The 14,652-nt window shown below is 40.9% G+C and overlaps 1 protein-coding gene across 1 annotated transcript; it reads right to left on the bottom strand.

Moving 5' to 3' along the window:
- Nucleotides 1-890: 890 nt before the first annotated feature.
- Nucleotides 891-2,855, bottom strand: gbp (glycogen synthase kinase binding protein). The gene has a single exon (XM_058648890.1). It carries the CDS (start codon nucleotides 2,527-2,529, stop codon nucleotides 1,999-2,001), a length of 531 nt encoding a protein of 176 aa, XP_058504873.1. The 5' UTR covers nucleotides 2,530-2,855; the 3' UTR covers nucleotides 891-1,998.
- Nucleotides 2,856-14,652: the final 11,797 nt, after the last annotated feature.

Below are 14,652 nucleotides of genomic sequence, written 5' to 3'. Positions count from 1 at the left end.
AAGAGTAGAAGAAGAAGAACGAAAAGTGCACCAACACCTTCGACAAAATTAGAAGGATATGTAAAAAAAAAAATATTCAAGTATTTACAGTGGGAGCCAGTAAGGGAAATATGCAGTATATGATACAGTACATTGTACAGCAGAGTGGATGTGTGTGGGGTGTGTATATTGCACGGATACGAAGTGTAAGAATATTAGTTACTGAGTGTTAAGCACTCTTATTGCACTTGGATAAAAGGTGTTCGCAAACCTAGAGGTGCGGGCTTGGATGGACCTGTACCTCTTTCCTGAGGGCAACAGTGAGAACAGGCTTCACTGAAGCTTCTGTGTGTTTGTGAGCTGTCACTGGTGATGGAGTGAAGGATCAATGTTTTGGTAAGTTCCTCATGGGGGCGACAGAGTGTCACTTACACAGAGAGGAAACCACAAAGTTCACAAATATCTAATCTAATTTCCCAACAATAATCTTTCTTTTCTTCACTTTAATGAAAAAGACACATTTGATTCATGTCATTTCATTTGTTTGTTGATTTATGTCATAGTTCTTTTTTTTAGATTCATTATTATCACTGGTTTGTTGTTGTCATGTTTATTTTTATGGTTCCTTTTCCTCTAAAAACAAGAAAAACAAATAGAACCTACACATGAGGTCAAAGAGCAACACACACACACACACACTAGTTACTAAGCAGCAGAAACAGCAGGGGGCGCAGCAGGTGTGTGACTGACTTACAGCTTCAGAAAAAGCAACTGCAGCAAGGGGGGGGGGTATATTTATTAGACTATAAATTATCTTATACTCATTATCAGAGGATAATGAGTGCGCACACACACACACACACACACACACACACACAGAGAGAGAGAAAAAAACACCCCAGAGAAGTGTGTGAAAAACAAAAGTGTTTATTACGACAAAAGAAGAAAAACACAAAAGTCCTGAACATTCAGGATCATCATCATCATCAGTGACTTCGTTACGAAGCAGTCGAGCTCATTTTTCTTTACACTGACAAGAAAATCAGAATAATAATAAAAATAAAACAAGAAACAAAACAACTTAACTCCTGATTTAGGAAGTGAAAGCACCACAAAATCATCCTGTGAGTGTGAGGAAACAGGAGGGGGCGGAGCCAGGCAACGGAGACCCCGGAGAATAACAGAGAGGGGGCGGGGCCTTTGACAGCAGCTCCAACCAAAAACACAGACTGTAAACGAAACCACAGGTCTCCTGAAGGTGGCACTGTTGTTCACAAACAGGAGTGAGAACTTTGTGATGAGTGATATTATTGCAGTTTTTGATGTAAAAAAAAAAAACACAAGTGCTTAAATGTTGATTTTTTTGAACGATTTAAAAGAGGATGTGGGCGGAGCCTCTATATTCAGTCCGTATTTGTGAGTGCGAACGTAAATGCAAAGGAAATACTGAACAAAACAGTGTCGTGTTACCAAGGAAACCTAGATTTAGTTGAAAGTTAGTTAAAGATAAACTGCGAGGTTTCTGGAATGGACTGGAGACACAGGCGCCCCCTGTGGTGAAATAAATCCCTATGACTGTATAATAGCAACACACTTTCCAAATCATTAAAAAATGTTTTCCTGTCTACAAACTCATGACATGAACTTGATTTAAATCTGATAAAAATCACTCCTGTTCAGAAAATGCGTCCTCTATGGTAATACACACGTGTTAGCACCTGAGCTAATGTTAGCCGAACTAACGTGATTTGCTGTTGATTTAAGTGAGTTTGTTTGTTTCTCAGATGCCCCGCCCCTCCCCTCCCCCAGACATTCAAACATAAACAACACGGCTCATTAGCCGCAGAGGCTAGCCAGTTAGCTAAGCTAACTGCTAACAAAACATTAAAAGGGAAAAAAATTCTTGAGGAAAATGTCATGAAATTAGAAAAATACCGTGGCTACCAGTCCAGTCCTGTGAGGACTTAAAGTCTGAGACAGTCGCTCCCGTGTGTCCACGGTGAGTCCGGTCCCCCGTCATCAGCTCGACACGGTGTCCACCGCCGCGCCGGAGAACTGCAGCCTCCTCACCGCCTCTTTGATCAGATTCCCCGACAGAATTAAGTCCTGGAGCAGCCGGTGCGGGTCGTCGTCGTCCTCCACCGCGCCAAACCTCTTCCTGCTCCACGGCCTGATCTGGTCCCAGTCCTGCTCGCCGTTAGACCCGGGGATGTGATACGGACTCGCCCTGCTGCTGCTGTTCCGGCTCCGGAGCCTCATACAGCAGCCGCCGCTGCCGCCGCGCTGTCTCTGCGCCGGAGCTCCGGTGACGCCGCAGCCGATGATGGCCGCCGGCTTCATCCCCGCGCCGGCGCCGGCACCGCCGAGCCCGTGGAGACAGGACACGGACACGGACATCGTCTTCTTCTGGTGGTGGTGTCCGCCGCCATTGTTGTTGTTGTTGTGGAGCTGCAGCGCTTCGCCGATCTTGGTCACGAGCGCGTCCACTTCTTTCGAGTCCACGGTGACGGACTGCTCCAGGAAGATGTAGTTCTCCTTCCGACACGGCATGACGGCGGCTGTGGCGTGGCGTGGCTCGGCTCGGCTCGGCGTGTGTTGTGCTGTGCTGTGCTCGGTCTCGATGAATGAGAGCCGCGGGGCCGCTGCTCGCGCTCACCACGCTGTTCACACACACACTAACAACCAGAGTTCATTTGTAAACAATGGATGACGCGTTGTGGACTCTACCATGTTCCTTGTGAGAGGGAGGGGGGTTCTGCTACCCAAAATAAAGTGTTTCGCTTCACGCGAGCCACTCGTGGGGTGGAAGCGCCGTCCTTGAGTAAAGCTGATCGTGTATTTTACACATTTAAGGCATTAAATGTGTACTTTAAGGCTCGTGTTACGTGTTTAGCAGGCGCTCCGCCTCAACCCACACGCTGCGCTGAGCTGCTCCCTCCACGTGAACATTACGTAAGAGCTGAACGTCTGTCGGTCTGTCTGTCGGTCTGTCTGTCTGTCCAGGCAAAACAAACAAAAGCTCTTTTATTAATCCAACAAAAATGATGAAACCTCGACAAACTTCACCGCAGAAGACCTCGGCGTTTATTTGTGGAGCAGTCCACGCAGCCCGCGCGTGTGAAAACAAACACACAGACATGTTTTAAACCCACACACACGTGCTGTGTAATCACATGTAAAGTGTGGCGGTTACAGCCACACCTATCACATACCAACGACTCTGGTGTTTGTGTTTCATCGGCATTTAGAACTCATCTCTGTGTTTTATACATGAAATATCACAAACACAGCAGTCACAGAAGAAGACACACGTGCAGTTACACTCACAGGTTAGTCAGACTAATGTCATAGTCTGACTAACAAAGACAGACCATCAGACACCTGACAGAGTCTGAGGAGAAAATCCATTGTTTTTATGTCTAATGTAATCATTGGAACAGAGAGGACGTGTTGCTTCACTGCTGGGTTAAGTGTTAACCAGCTGTTAACCAGCTGTTAACCACACCATGTTGATTAAACCAGTAAAATGTCAGACTGGTGGAGATGGAGACGACCTTCACGTGTCAGAGAAGAACACGTCTGACCAGTGTTAGAAAGTGTCTAAAATAACTGCAACTATCACATATCACTATTAATACTAAATATGTCATGATACAATGTATAAAATAGTTGGTGTTTGTTTTAATAATCACATTTAATCATGTGAACTTGTACCGTATATCATATATATGATGTAATAAAAGTGTTCTTCATGTTTATGTGAAAACATGGAGACAGTTGAGTATGATGAGTAACTGTGTCTGTGATCAGGGTTTGGTCTGGCAGTGTGTCTGTGTACAGTCACAATAGCAGTGTGTGTGTGTGTGTGTGCGTGTGTGTGTGTGTGTGTGCGTGCGTGCGTGTGTGTGTGTGTGTGCGTGCGTGTGTGTGAGAACACAGTGTACGTTTCTGTTTCTGAGAAACAGCAGCCCGGCTGAACCTGATGCTCCAGTCAAAGCCCCTCCTGACCATACATGGAGCTACTATCACTGGCACCACGTGGTCCATGAGCCAATCAGAAATCGTGTGGGTTTCAAAGGCAGTGGGAGGAGTCCAGTGAGAGGTTGACGGACAGCACAAGACAAAGTGAAACAAAAGATAAACTGTCGCCTCTCCCTTTAACATGAGCAGTTCCACTTCAGAGGGAAACATTCCCGGTAAAAAAACAGGAAGTGGATCATAAAAACAATTCAAAACATTTACAGTGAAGTTTCAATGGAATTCATTCATCAGTTAAAGGGACAGACGTGTGTTTTTGACACATGGTCAAAAACACACGTCTGTTCCTTTATGTCAGCCACTCAATCTGACATAAATCTGTACGATGTCTACGTCACATGATCACGTCTTTATCTCACTGTGAGACACACTTTAACAACAGGAAAGTGAAGTTTGTAAACCACTCACTCTCCCACACCAAAGTCCAAAGAGAAAATCAGTGATTTTAACGTCACACACAGAGGAGCTGCTGGTCCTCTGCTGCCTCGTGTGGTCACTTTGTGTCACTGAGGTCAATCTGAACAAAGAACTCCAAAAGCGAAATTTTCTGTGGACTTTGGTGTGAGAGAGTGAGTGGTTTACAGACTTGACTTTCCTGTTGTTAAAGTGTGTCTCACAGTGAGATGAAGGTCATGTTTTCACTCAGAGTGAAGCCTCTTTGTCTCAAACATTCAGTGTTTCCTGACTGTTTTTGTGTATTATTCATATTTCTGTTTACATGTTGACACCAGAGCTCTGCACGTTCACAGCAATGATACCAGCGTTTGAGATACAGTAACTTCCTGCCTCGTGTAACGTCCTCACATTCCTCTCCCAGAAAGAGGAGTGTCTTTAAAAGAGAGGGGGTGATATAAAAATGGACTCCCTCTCTCCCTCTCTCCCTCTCTCCCTCTCTGTGTTTGAATGGAGAAAATAAACCCGGTGAACCAGAGCTGTTGGCCGTCGTCCAGCTGCTGTCAGAGTTGAAAGGCTCCTTCTCTTCATTCAGCCTCAGCCTCAGTGTCATGATTACAACATAACAACTGTGACTGAAGTCACATGGTGTTTGTGTTTGAGACTCAGACTCAGACCCTGGAGTCTCTGCACAGCACACTACAGTGTCCTGGACAGACAGAGACCAGCAGCGAGCACATGCTTGGTCTTCTTCATGTGATCTATGATTCAAACATCAACAAACAGGCAGAGGATGAGCTCATATAGGAATGTGTGAGAGAGCAGCAGCTGCTGTTTACGCCAACACTGACTCACACACACACACACACACGAGAGAGTGAGGAGTGTGTGTGTTTTCTGTCCACTCACTTCCTGCTGCTGTGCTCCAGGTGAACCAGGAGCTCAGCTGATGAAGTCACGACTCATTAGTTTGTACATTTGTAATAAATATTCATTATTATTATTATTATTATTATTATTGTTATTATTATTATTATTATTATTATTGTTATTATTATTGTGCTGTCATGTGAAGCTGTTTTGAAGATATCGTAGACTTAAACTGACGTAGGTTGTATTCCATGAGTCTTGAGTTCAGTGGCTGTGTGTGTGTGTGAGAGTGTGTGTACTGTGTGTGCATGTGTGTGAGTGTGTGTGTGCTGTGTGTGTGTGTGTGTGTGTGTGCTGTGTGTGTGTGTGTGCATGTGTGTGAGTGTGTGTGTGCTGTGTGTGTGTGTGTGTGTGTGTGTGTGTGTGTGTGCTGTTTTTGTGAGTGTGTGTGTGTGTGTGCTGTTTTTGTGAGTGTGTGTGTGTGTGTGAGTGTGTGTGCATGTGTGTGTGTGCTGTGTGTGCTGTGTGTGTGAGTGTGTGTGTGTGTGTGCTGTGTGTGCATGTGTGTGACTGTGTGTGTGCTGTGTGTGCTGTGTGTGTGTGTGTGTGTGTGAGTGTGTGTGCTGTTTATATGAGCGTGTGTGCTGTGTGTGCATGTGTGTGTGCTGTGTGTGCTGTGTGTGTGTGTGTGCGTGTGTGTGTGTGTGCTGTTTTTGTGAGTGTGTGTGTGTGCGCTGTTTTTGTGAGCGTGTGTGTGTGAGCATGTGTGTGTGTGAGCGTGTGTGTGTGAGCATGTGTGTGTGTGAGTGTGTGTGTGTGATAGTAGCATGTACAAACCTCTCACCTCATGTTACTGATTCTGTGAAAGCAGCAGCAGGAGTGAGTTCATGTGTTCACTTACATAACTGTGTTTGAACTTCAAACATGTGCTGACTCCACTCTTTCTAGTTTTCAGAGAAACCTGGACTCTGTTTATTCTGTTTATTTCTCTGTTTATTCTCTTATTTATTCTCTGTTTATTCTCTGTTTATTCTCTTATTTATTCTCTGTTTATTCTCTGTTTATTCTCTGTTTATTCTCTTATTTATTCTCTATTTATTCTCTGTTTATTCTCTATTTATTCTCTATTTATTCTCTGTTTATTCTCTATTTATTCTCTGTTTATTCTCTGTTTATTCTCTGTTTATTCTCTTATTTATTCTCTGTTTATTCTCTGTTTATTTCTCTGTTTATTCTCTTATTTATTCTCTGTTTATTTCTCTGTTTATTTCTCTGTTTATTCTCTGTTTATTCTCTTATTTATTCTCTGTTTATTCTCTGTTTATTTCTCTGTTTATTTCTCTGTTTATTCTGTTTATTTCTCTGTTTATTCTCTATTTATTCTCTATTTATTCTCTGTTTATTCTCTGTTTATTCTCTATTTATTCTCTGTTTATTCTCTGTTTATTCTCTATTTATTCTCTGTTTATTCTCTATTTATTCTCTGTTTATTCTCTGTTTATTTCTCTGTTTATTCTCTGTTTATTCTCTATTTATTCTCTGTTTATTCTCTGTTTATTTCTCTGTTTATTCTCTGTTTATTCTCTGTTTATTCTCTATTTATTCTCTGTTTATTCTCTGTTTATTTCTCTGTTTATTTCTCTGTTTATTCTCTATTTATTCTCTGTTTATTCTCTGTTTATTTCTCTGTTTATTCTCTGTTTATTCATAGTGTCTCATAATGACGTAGTGTCTCATAATTGTGACGTAGTGTCTCATAATTGTGACGTAGTGTCTCATAATTGTGACGTAGTGTCTCATAATTGTGACGTAGTGTCTCATAATTGTGACGTAGTGTCTCATAATTGTGACGTAGTGTCTGATAATTGTGACGTAGTGTCTCATAATTATGACGTAGTGTCTCATAATTACGACAAAGTGTCTCATAATTATGATGAAGTATCTCATAATTATGACGTAGTGTCTCATATCTCATAATTATGACGTAGTGTCTCATATCTCATAATTATGACGTAGTGTCTCATAAGTGTCATCCCGCCTATCAGGGTTTGACCCCACCTATCAGGGTGTGACCCCGTCTATCAGGGTGTGGCCTCGCTTATCAGGGTTTAGGGTGGAACCCCGCCTAGGTGAAGGACCTCAAACAGAGTCCAGCAGACAGTGCCTGAGCTGCAGACACCATGGACCCTCTGCTCCACTGATGCTATTTCTGTCCCGCTCAGTGTCAGTGGTGGTTCTAGGAATCTCCCGCCTGAATTTAGAAGTCGAGCACACTGACGACGTGATGCTGCAAAGTCCAGACCCGTGTTTGTTGAGTGGAGCTGTGGCCTGGATCCAGTCCTACACACACACACACACACACAGAGCAGCTGTTTACAGAGAAAGTCGCTTCTCTAAATTAATCATCAACTATTCTGATAAAATGAATGAATGGTTTGAGTGTTTCTGTTTTTTGTGATTGTTCAGTTTCTTAAATGTGAATATTTGCTGTATTCTTTGCTCCATAAAACAAAAAAGAAATTGAAGAGATTCACATGTTTAAAAAGTGAAACGTGCCATCGCAGACACAGAGTGAACTCTGCTGCAGCATGTGCTTCACATATGAACTCACTGGCAAACATACTGTACATGAACACACATGTTCAACCCCCCCATCTCATGTTCAACCCCCCCATCTCTCTGTCAAACACACACACACGCTGCAGACGTACTGTATGTATCTATAACTGGAAGCAGGACACAATGTACCACAGTCTTTTTTTTAACTAACGTTAGTCTACGACATGTGAAGAACATGTGAAGAACATGTTCACGTCTTTATCTCACTGTTACACACACTTTTGTAAAGCACTCACTCTCCCACACCAAAGTCCATAGAGAAAATCAGTGATTTTAACATCACACACACAGGAGTTGTTGATCCACTGCTGCCTCCATCACTAAGTTCTAATGTCTTATTTTGTCACTTCAGTGTTCAGTGTTGTTCAGTTTGACCTCAGTGACACAAAGTGACCACACGAGGCAGCAGAGGACCAGCAGCTCCCGTGTCCCTGTGAGCTAAAATCCCTGATTTTCTCTCTGGACTTTGGTGTGGGAGAGTGAGTAAATATGTTGATTTACTGTTGACAAGAATTGACAAGATTGTTCAGCAGGTGTGTTTGTGAAACTGAGCACTACCGCATGCTGCCACAGGAGGGCAGTATGACAGACAAAGTCTGAGGCCGTTTCTCAATATCCATACTTGTGCGTACTTGTGCGTACTTGCGTACTCCCGTACTTGTGAAAACGTCATCAGCCTCAGTCCAAGTGCTGTTCCAATTCTCAAGTAAGCGAACAGCAAGGATGGTTCTCAAACCCGGAAGTGTTCTCGCTCCGCCCATTTTTACCAAGTATGCATCGGAGGTGACTTAAGCGTACTTGCGATGGCCATGTATCCCAGAATGCATTTCGGCGGAGCATAGCAGCAGATAATAGAAATATAAATCTGAAATAAATATTTTCAAACAAAGTTTTAACATCATTTAAGGTGAGAAATTAGTCATTTAGAATTCAAACATGTGGTTTGTGTATGAAGATATGACGTATTTATAGTTTGTCAGAGGTGATAAGCTCCGCCTCTGCGGTCGACATATTCAATTGCATTGTTCATATTGCAGTGTAATATGAACAGTTCACCTGTGGCCTAAACGCACAGTCTCACACCTTCCTCCTGGTCCACATGGACTTAAATGGCGTGCCTGCTTGCGCGTAGTTGCGCGTGGTAGGAAATCCCGCAACATGCGCTCCTTCTGCACCAGTGGATCAGCTGCACCGGTCACAGACGCGCTCCAAAGCCTCCTGTCCATAGCTCTTTAACACGCTGTCAGCACTACAAGGATAGCGAGATGCATTGAGTACGGTGTCCAGGTCAGAAATGATGCTCAGATTCTCCGATGGGAATCTTTATTTTGTCGCACGACATTTTTCTATCCGCCCTCCTCAGCCAGGAGAACTCCCGCTCCCACTGAACTCGCCTAACCTCCTTACTGCCGCTGAGGCCAAGGGCTGAGTTTGTCCTTCATCTGCATCTATCTCTCTTTTTTCACCTCTTTTATCAACATAGTTTTTAGGGCTGTGAATTGCAATCTGTCAAAATGACGGATGGCTCTCAGATTTTTCCGTCACCGTTTTAAAAAACGGTCAATGACGGAAAATATTCGGTTAACGCGACCCCTGCTATATATATATATATATATATATATATATATATATATATATATATATATATATATATACTACTCTACAATGCTGTAATATATCTATTTTCCACATTGTATTATTTGTATTGTATATTTTAATAGAAATAACTTAATAAATGAAGTTAAATATTTAAAATGTAAAAATTAAAACCACATATATATGCATTTATTAAAAGTATTTCATATGTTCATTTATCAACACCGTAGGTGGCGGTAATGAGGCTGCAGCACTTGGCGCCAGCCACCATTCAAACAACAGAACAATACATACATACTTGCATACTTGAGTATTGAGAAACGGCCTGAATGTGCTGCTTCGTAACATCTTCAAGTGTGTGTGTATACACGTGTCTTGAAACTCGGTCTCAGTGAGTGATAGTGTGTGTGTGTGTGTGTGTGTGCGCTACAGTTACCACTTGTTATGTAACACACTGGTCAGCAGTCTGCCAGTGATTTATGAACTAAACCTCATCATAATAATAATAGTGATTGTTGATTGTTACAGTCAGAGATAAAGCAGTGACATACTTATTTTTATAAATAGAAAACAAAAATGTAGCCAGGATAACAAATGACTATAACTATAGTTGCTTGTTTTCACTTGTAAAAATGTGTTTGTTTAAAAATGGGTTTAAACTTAACTCCTGTAGCTAAATCAATATGAAGCAGCAGAAAAATGAATGAGTGAGACACAGTAGAAACATGTCTGCCTGATCTTTACTGACCTCTAGTGACACGTTCTGTGAACTACTGTGTTTACACTGATCCAACTGTGTTTGTGTGTGTGTGTGCGTGTGTCTGTGTGTGTCCTTTACAACTTCATCTTCACCAGACTGAGCTCGTCCGGCCATATGAGAGGGATGATGGGTAATGAGAGTATGAGAGGCCATTTAAGAAATAATTCATTCTTGCGCTCACATATTACTATCATACTCTCTCACAAACACTACTAGTCACACACACACTTACTATCATACTCTCTCACAAACACTACTATAGTCACACACACTTACTATCATACTCTCTCACAAACACTACTATAGTCACACACACTTACTATCATACTCTCTCACAAACACTACTATAGTCACACACACTTACTATCATACTCTCTCACAAACACTACTATAGTCACACACACACTTACTATCATACTCTCTCACAAACACTACTATAGTCACACACACTTACTATCATACTCTCTCACAAACACTACTATAGTCACGCACACTTACTATCATACTCTCTCACAAACACTACTATAGTCACACACACTTACTATCATACTCTCTCACAAACACTACTATAGGCACACACACTTACTATCATACTCTCAAACACTACTATAGTCACACACACTTACTATCATACTCTCTCACAAACACTACTATAGTCACGCACACACTTACTATCATACTCTCTCACAAACACTACTATAGTCACACACACATACTATCATACTCTCTCACAAACACTACTATAGACACACACACTTACTATCATACTCTCTCACAAACACTACTATAGTCACACACACTTACTATCATACTCTCTCACAAACACTACTATAGTCACACACACACTTACTATCATACTCTCTCACAAACACTACTATAGTCACACACACCCTTACTATCATACTCTCTCACAAACACTACTATAGTCACACACACTTACTATCATACTCTCTCACAAACACTACTATAGTCACACACATTTACTATCATACTCTCTCACAAACACTACTATAGTCACACACACATACTATCATACTCTCTCACAAACACTACTATAGACACACACACTTACTATCATACTCTCTCACAAACACTACTATAGTCACACACACATACTATCATACTCTCTCACAAACACTACTATAGTCACACACACTTACTATCATACTCTCTCACAAACACTACTATAGTCACACACACTTACTATCACACTCTCTCACAAACACTACTATAGACACACACACTTACTATCACACTCTCTCACAAACACTACTATAGACACACACACTTACTATCATACTCTCTCACAAACACTACTATAGTCACACACACTTACTATCATACTCTCTCACAAACACTACTATAGTCACACACACATACTATCATACTCTCTCACAAACACTACTATAGTAACACACACTTACTATCATACGCTCTCACAAACACTACTATAGACACACACACTTACTATCATACTCTCTCACAAACACTACTATAGTCACACACACATACTATCATACTCTCTCACAAACACTACTATAGTCACGCACACTTACTATCATACTCTCTCACAAACACTACTATAGTCACGCACACTTACTATCATACTCTCTCACAAACACTACTATAGTCACACACACACTTACTATCATACTCTCTCACAAACACTACTATAGTCACACACACACTTACTATCATACTCTCTCACAAACACTACTATAGTCACACACACACTTACTATCATACTCTCTCACAAACACTACTATAGTCACACACACTTACTATCATACTCTCTCACAAACACTACTATAGACACACACACTTACTATCATACTCTCTCACAAACACTACTATAGTCACACACACTTACTATCATACTCTCTCACAAACACTACTATAGTCACACACACATACTATCATACTCTCTCACAAACACTACTATAGTCACGCACACACTTACTATCATACTCTCACACACACTACTATAGTCACACACACTTACTATCATAATCTCTCACAAACACTACTATAGTCACACACACATACTATCATACTCTCTCACAAACACTACTATAGACACACACACTTACTATCATACTCTCTCACAAACACTACTATAGTCACACACACTTACTATCATACTCTCTCACAAACACTACTATAGTCACACACACACTTACTATCATACTCTCTCACAAACACTACTATAGTCACACACACACTTACTATCATACTCTCTCACAAACACTACTATAGTCACACACACTTACTATCATACTCTCTCACAAACACTACTATAGTCACACACATTTACTATCATACTCTCTCACAAACACTACTATAGTCACACACACATACTATCATACTCTCTCACAAACACTACTATAGACACACACACTTACTATCATACTCTCTCACAAACACTACTATAGTCACACACACATACTATCATACTCTCTCACAAACACTACTATAGTCACACACACTTACTATCATACTCTCTCACAAACACTACTATAGTCACACACACTTACTATCACACTCTCTCACAAACACTACTATAGACACACACACTTACTATCATACTCTCTCACAAACACTACTATAGACACACACACTTACTATCATACTCTCTCACAAACACTACTATAGTCACACACACTTACTATCATACTCTCTCACAAACACTACTATAGTCACACACACATACTATCATACTCTCTCACAAACACTACTATAGTCACGCACACTTACTATCATACTCTCTCACAAACACTACTATAGTCACACACACTTACTATCATACTCTCTCACAAACACTACTATAGTCACGCACACTTACTATCATACTCTCTCACAAACACTACTATAGTCACGCACACTTACTATCATACTCTCTCACAAACACTACTATAGTCACACACACACTTACTATCATACTCTCTCACAAACACTACTATAGTCACGCACACTTACTATCATACTCTCTCACAAACACTACTATAGTCACGCACACTTACTATCATACTCTCTCACAAACACTACTATAGTCACACACACACTTACTATCATACTCTCTCACAAACACTACTATAGTCACACACACACTTACTATCATACTCTCTCACAAACACTACTATAGTCACACACACACTTACTATCATACTCTCTCACAAACACTACTATAGTCACACACACACTTACTATCATACTCTCTCACAAACACTACTATAGTCACACACACTTACTATCATACTCTCACAAACACTACTATAGTCACACACACACACTTACTATCATACTCTCTCACAAACACTACTATAGTCACACACACACACTTACTATCATACTCTCTCACAAACACTACTATAGTCACACACACACACTTACTATCATACTCTCTCACAAGCACTACTATAGTCACACACACTTACTATCATACTCTCTCACAAACACTACTATAGTCACACACACACACTTACTATCATACTCTCTCACAAGCACTACTATAGTCACACACACACTTACTATCATACTCTCTCACAAACACTACTATAGTCACACACACTTACTATCATACTCTCTCACAAACACTACTATAGTCACACACACTTACTATCATACTCTCTCACAAACACTACTATAGTCACACACACACTTACTATCATACTCTCTCACAAACACTACTATAGTCACACACACACTTACTATCATACTCTCTCACAAACACTACTATAGTCACACACACTTACTATCATACTCTCTCACAAACACTACTATAGTCACACACACACACTTACTATCATACTCTCTCACAAACACTACTATAGTCACACACACACACACACACTTACTATCATACTCTCTCACAAACACTACTATAGTCACACACACACACTTACTATCATACTCTCTCACAAACACTACTATAGTCACACACACACACACACACACACACACTTACTATCATACTCTCTCACAAACACTACTATAGTCACACACACACTTACTAACATACTCTCTCACAAACACTACTATAGACACACACACTTACTATCATACTCTCTCACAAACACTACTATAGTCACACACACACTTACTATCATACTCTCTCACAAACACTACTATAGTCACACACTTACTATCATACTCTCTCACAAACACTACTATAGTCACGCACACTTACTATCATACTCTCTCACAAACACTACTATAGTCACACACACTTACTATCATACTCTCTCACAAACACTACTATAGTCACCCACACTTACTATCATACTCTCTCACAAACACTACTATAGTCACACACACTTACTATCATACTCTCTCACAAACACTACTATAGTCACACACACTTACTTTCATACTCTCTCACAAACACTACTATAGTCACG

Source organism: Solea solea, chromosome 13 (assembly GCF_958295425.1).
Source record: "Solea solea chromosome 13, fSolSol10.1, whole genome shotgun sequence".
In the NCBI taxonomy this organism is placed as follows: Eukaryota; Metazoa; Chordata; class Actinopteri; order Pleuronectiformes; family Soleidae; genus Solea; species Solea solea.
The sequence above is the reverse complement of the archived record's forward strand: the minus strand, read 5'-3'. Positions and strand labels throughout refer to the sequence as shown.

Bases quoted from the DNA above. Each gene is read 5' to 3' on its own strand.
- gbp (XM_058648890.1), bottom strand. From the start codon at position 2,529: ATGCCGTGTCGGAAGGAGAACTACATCTTCCTGGAGCAGTCCGTCACC.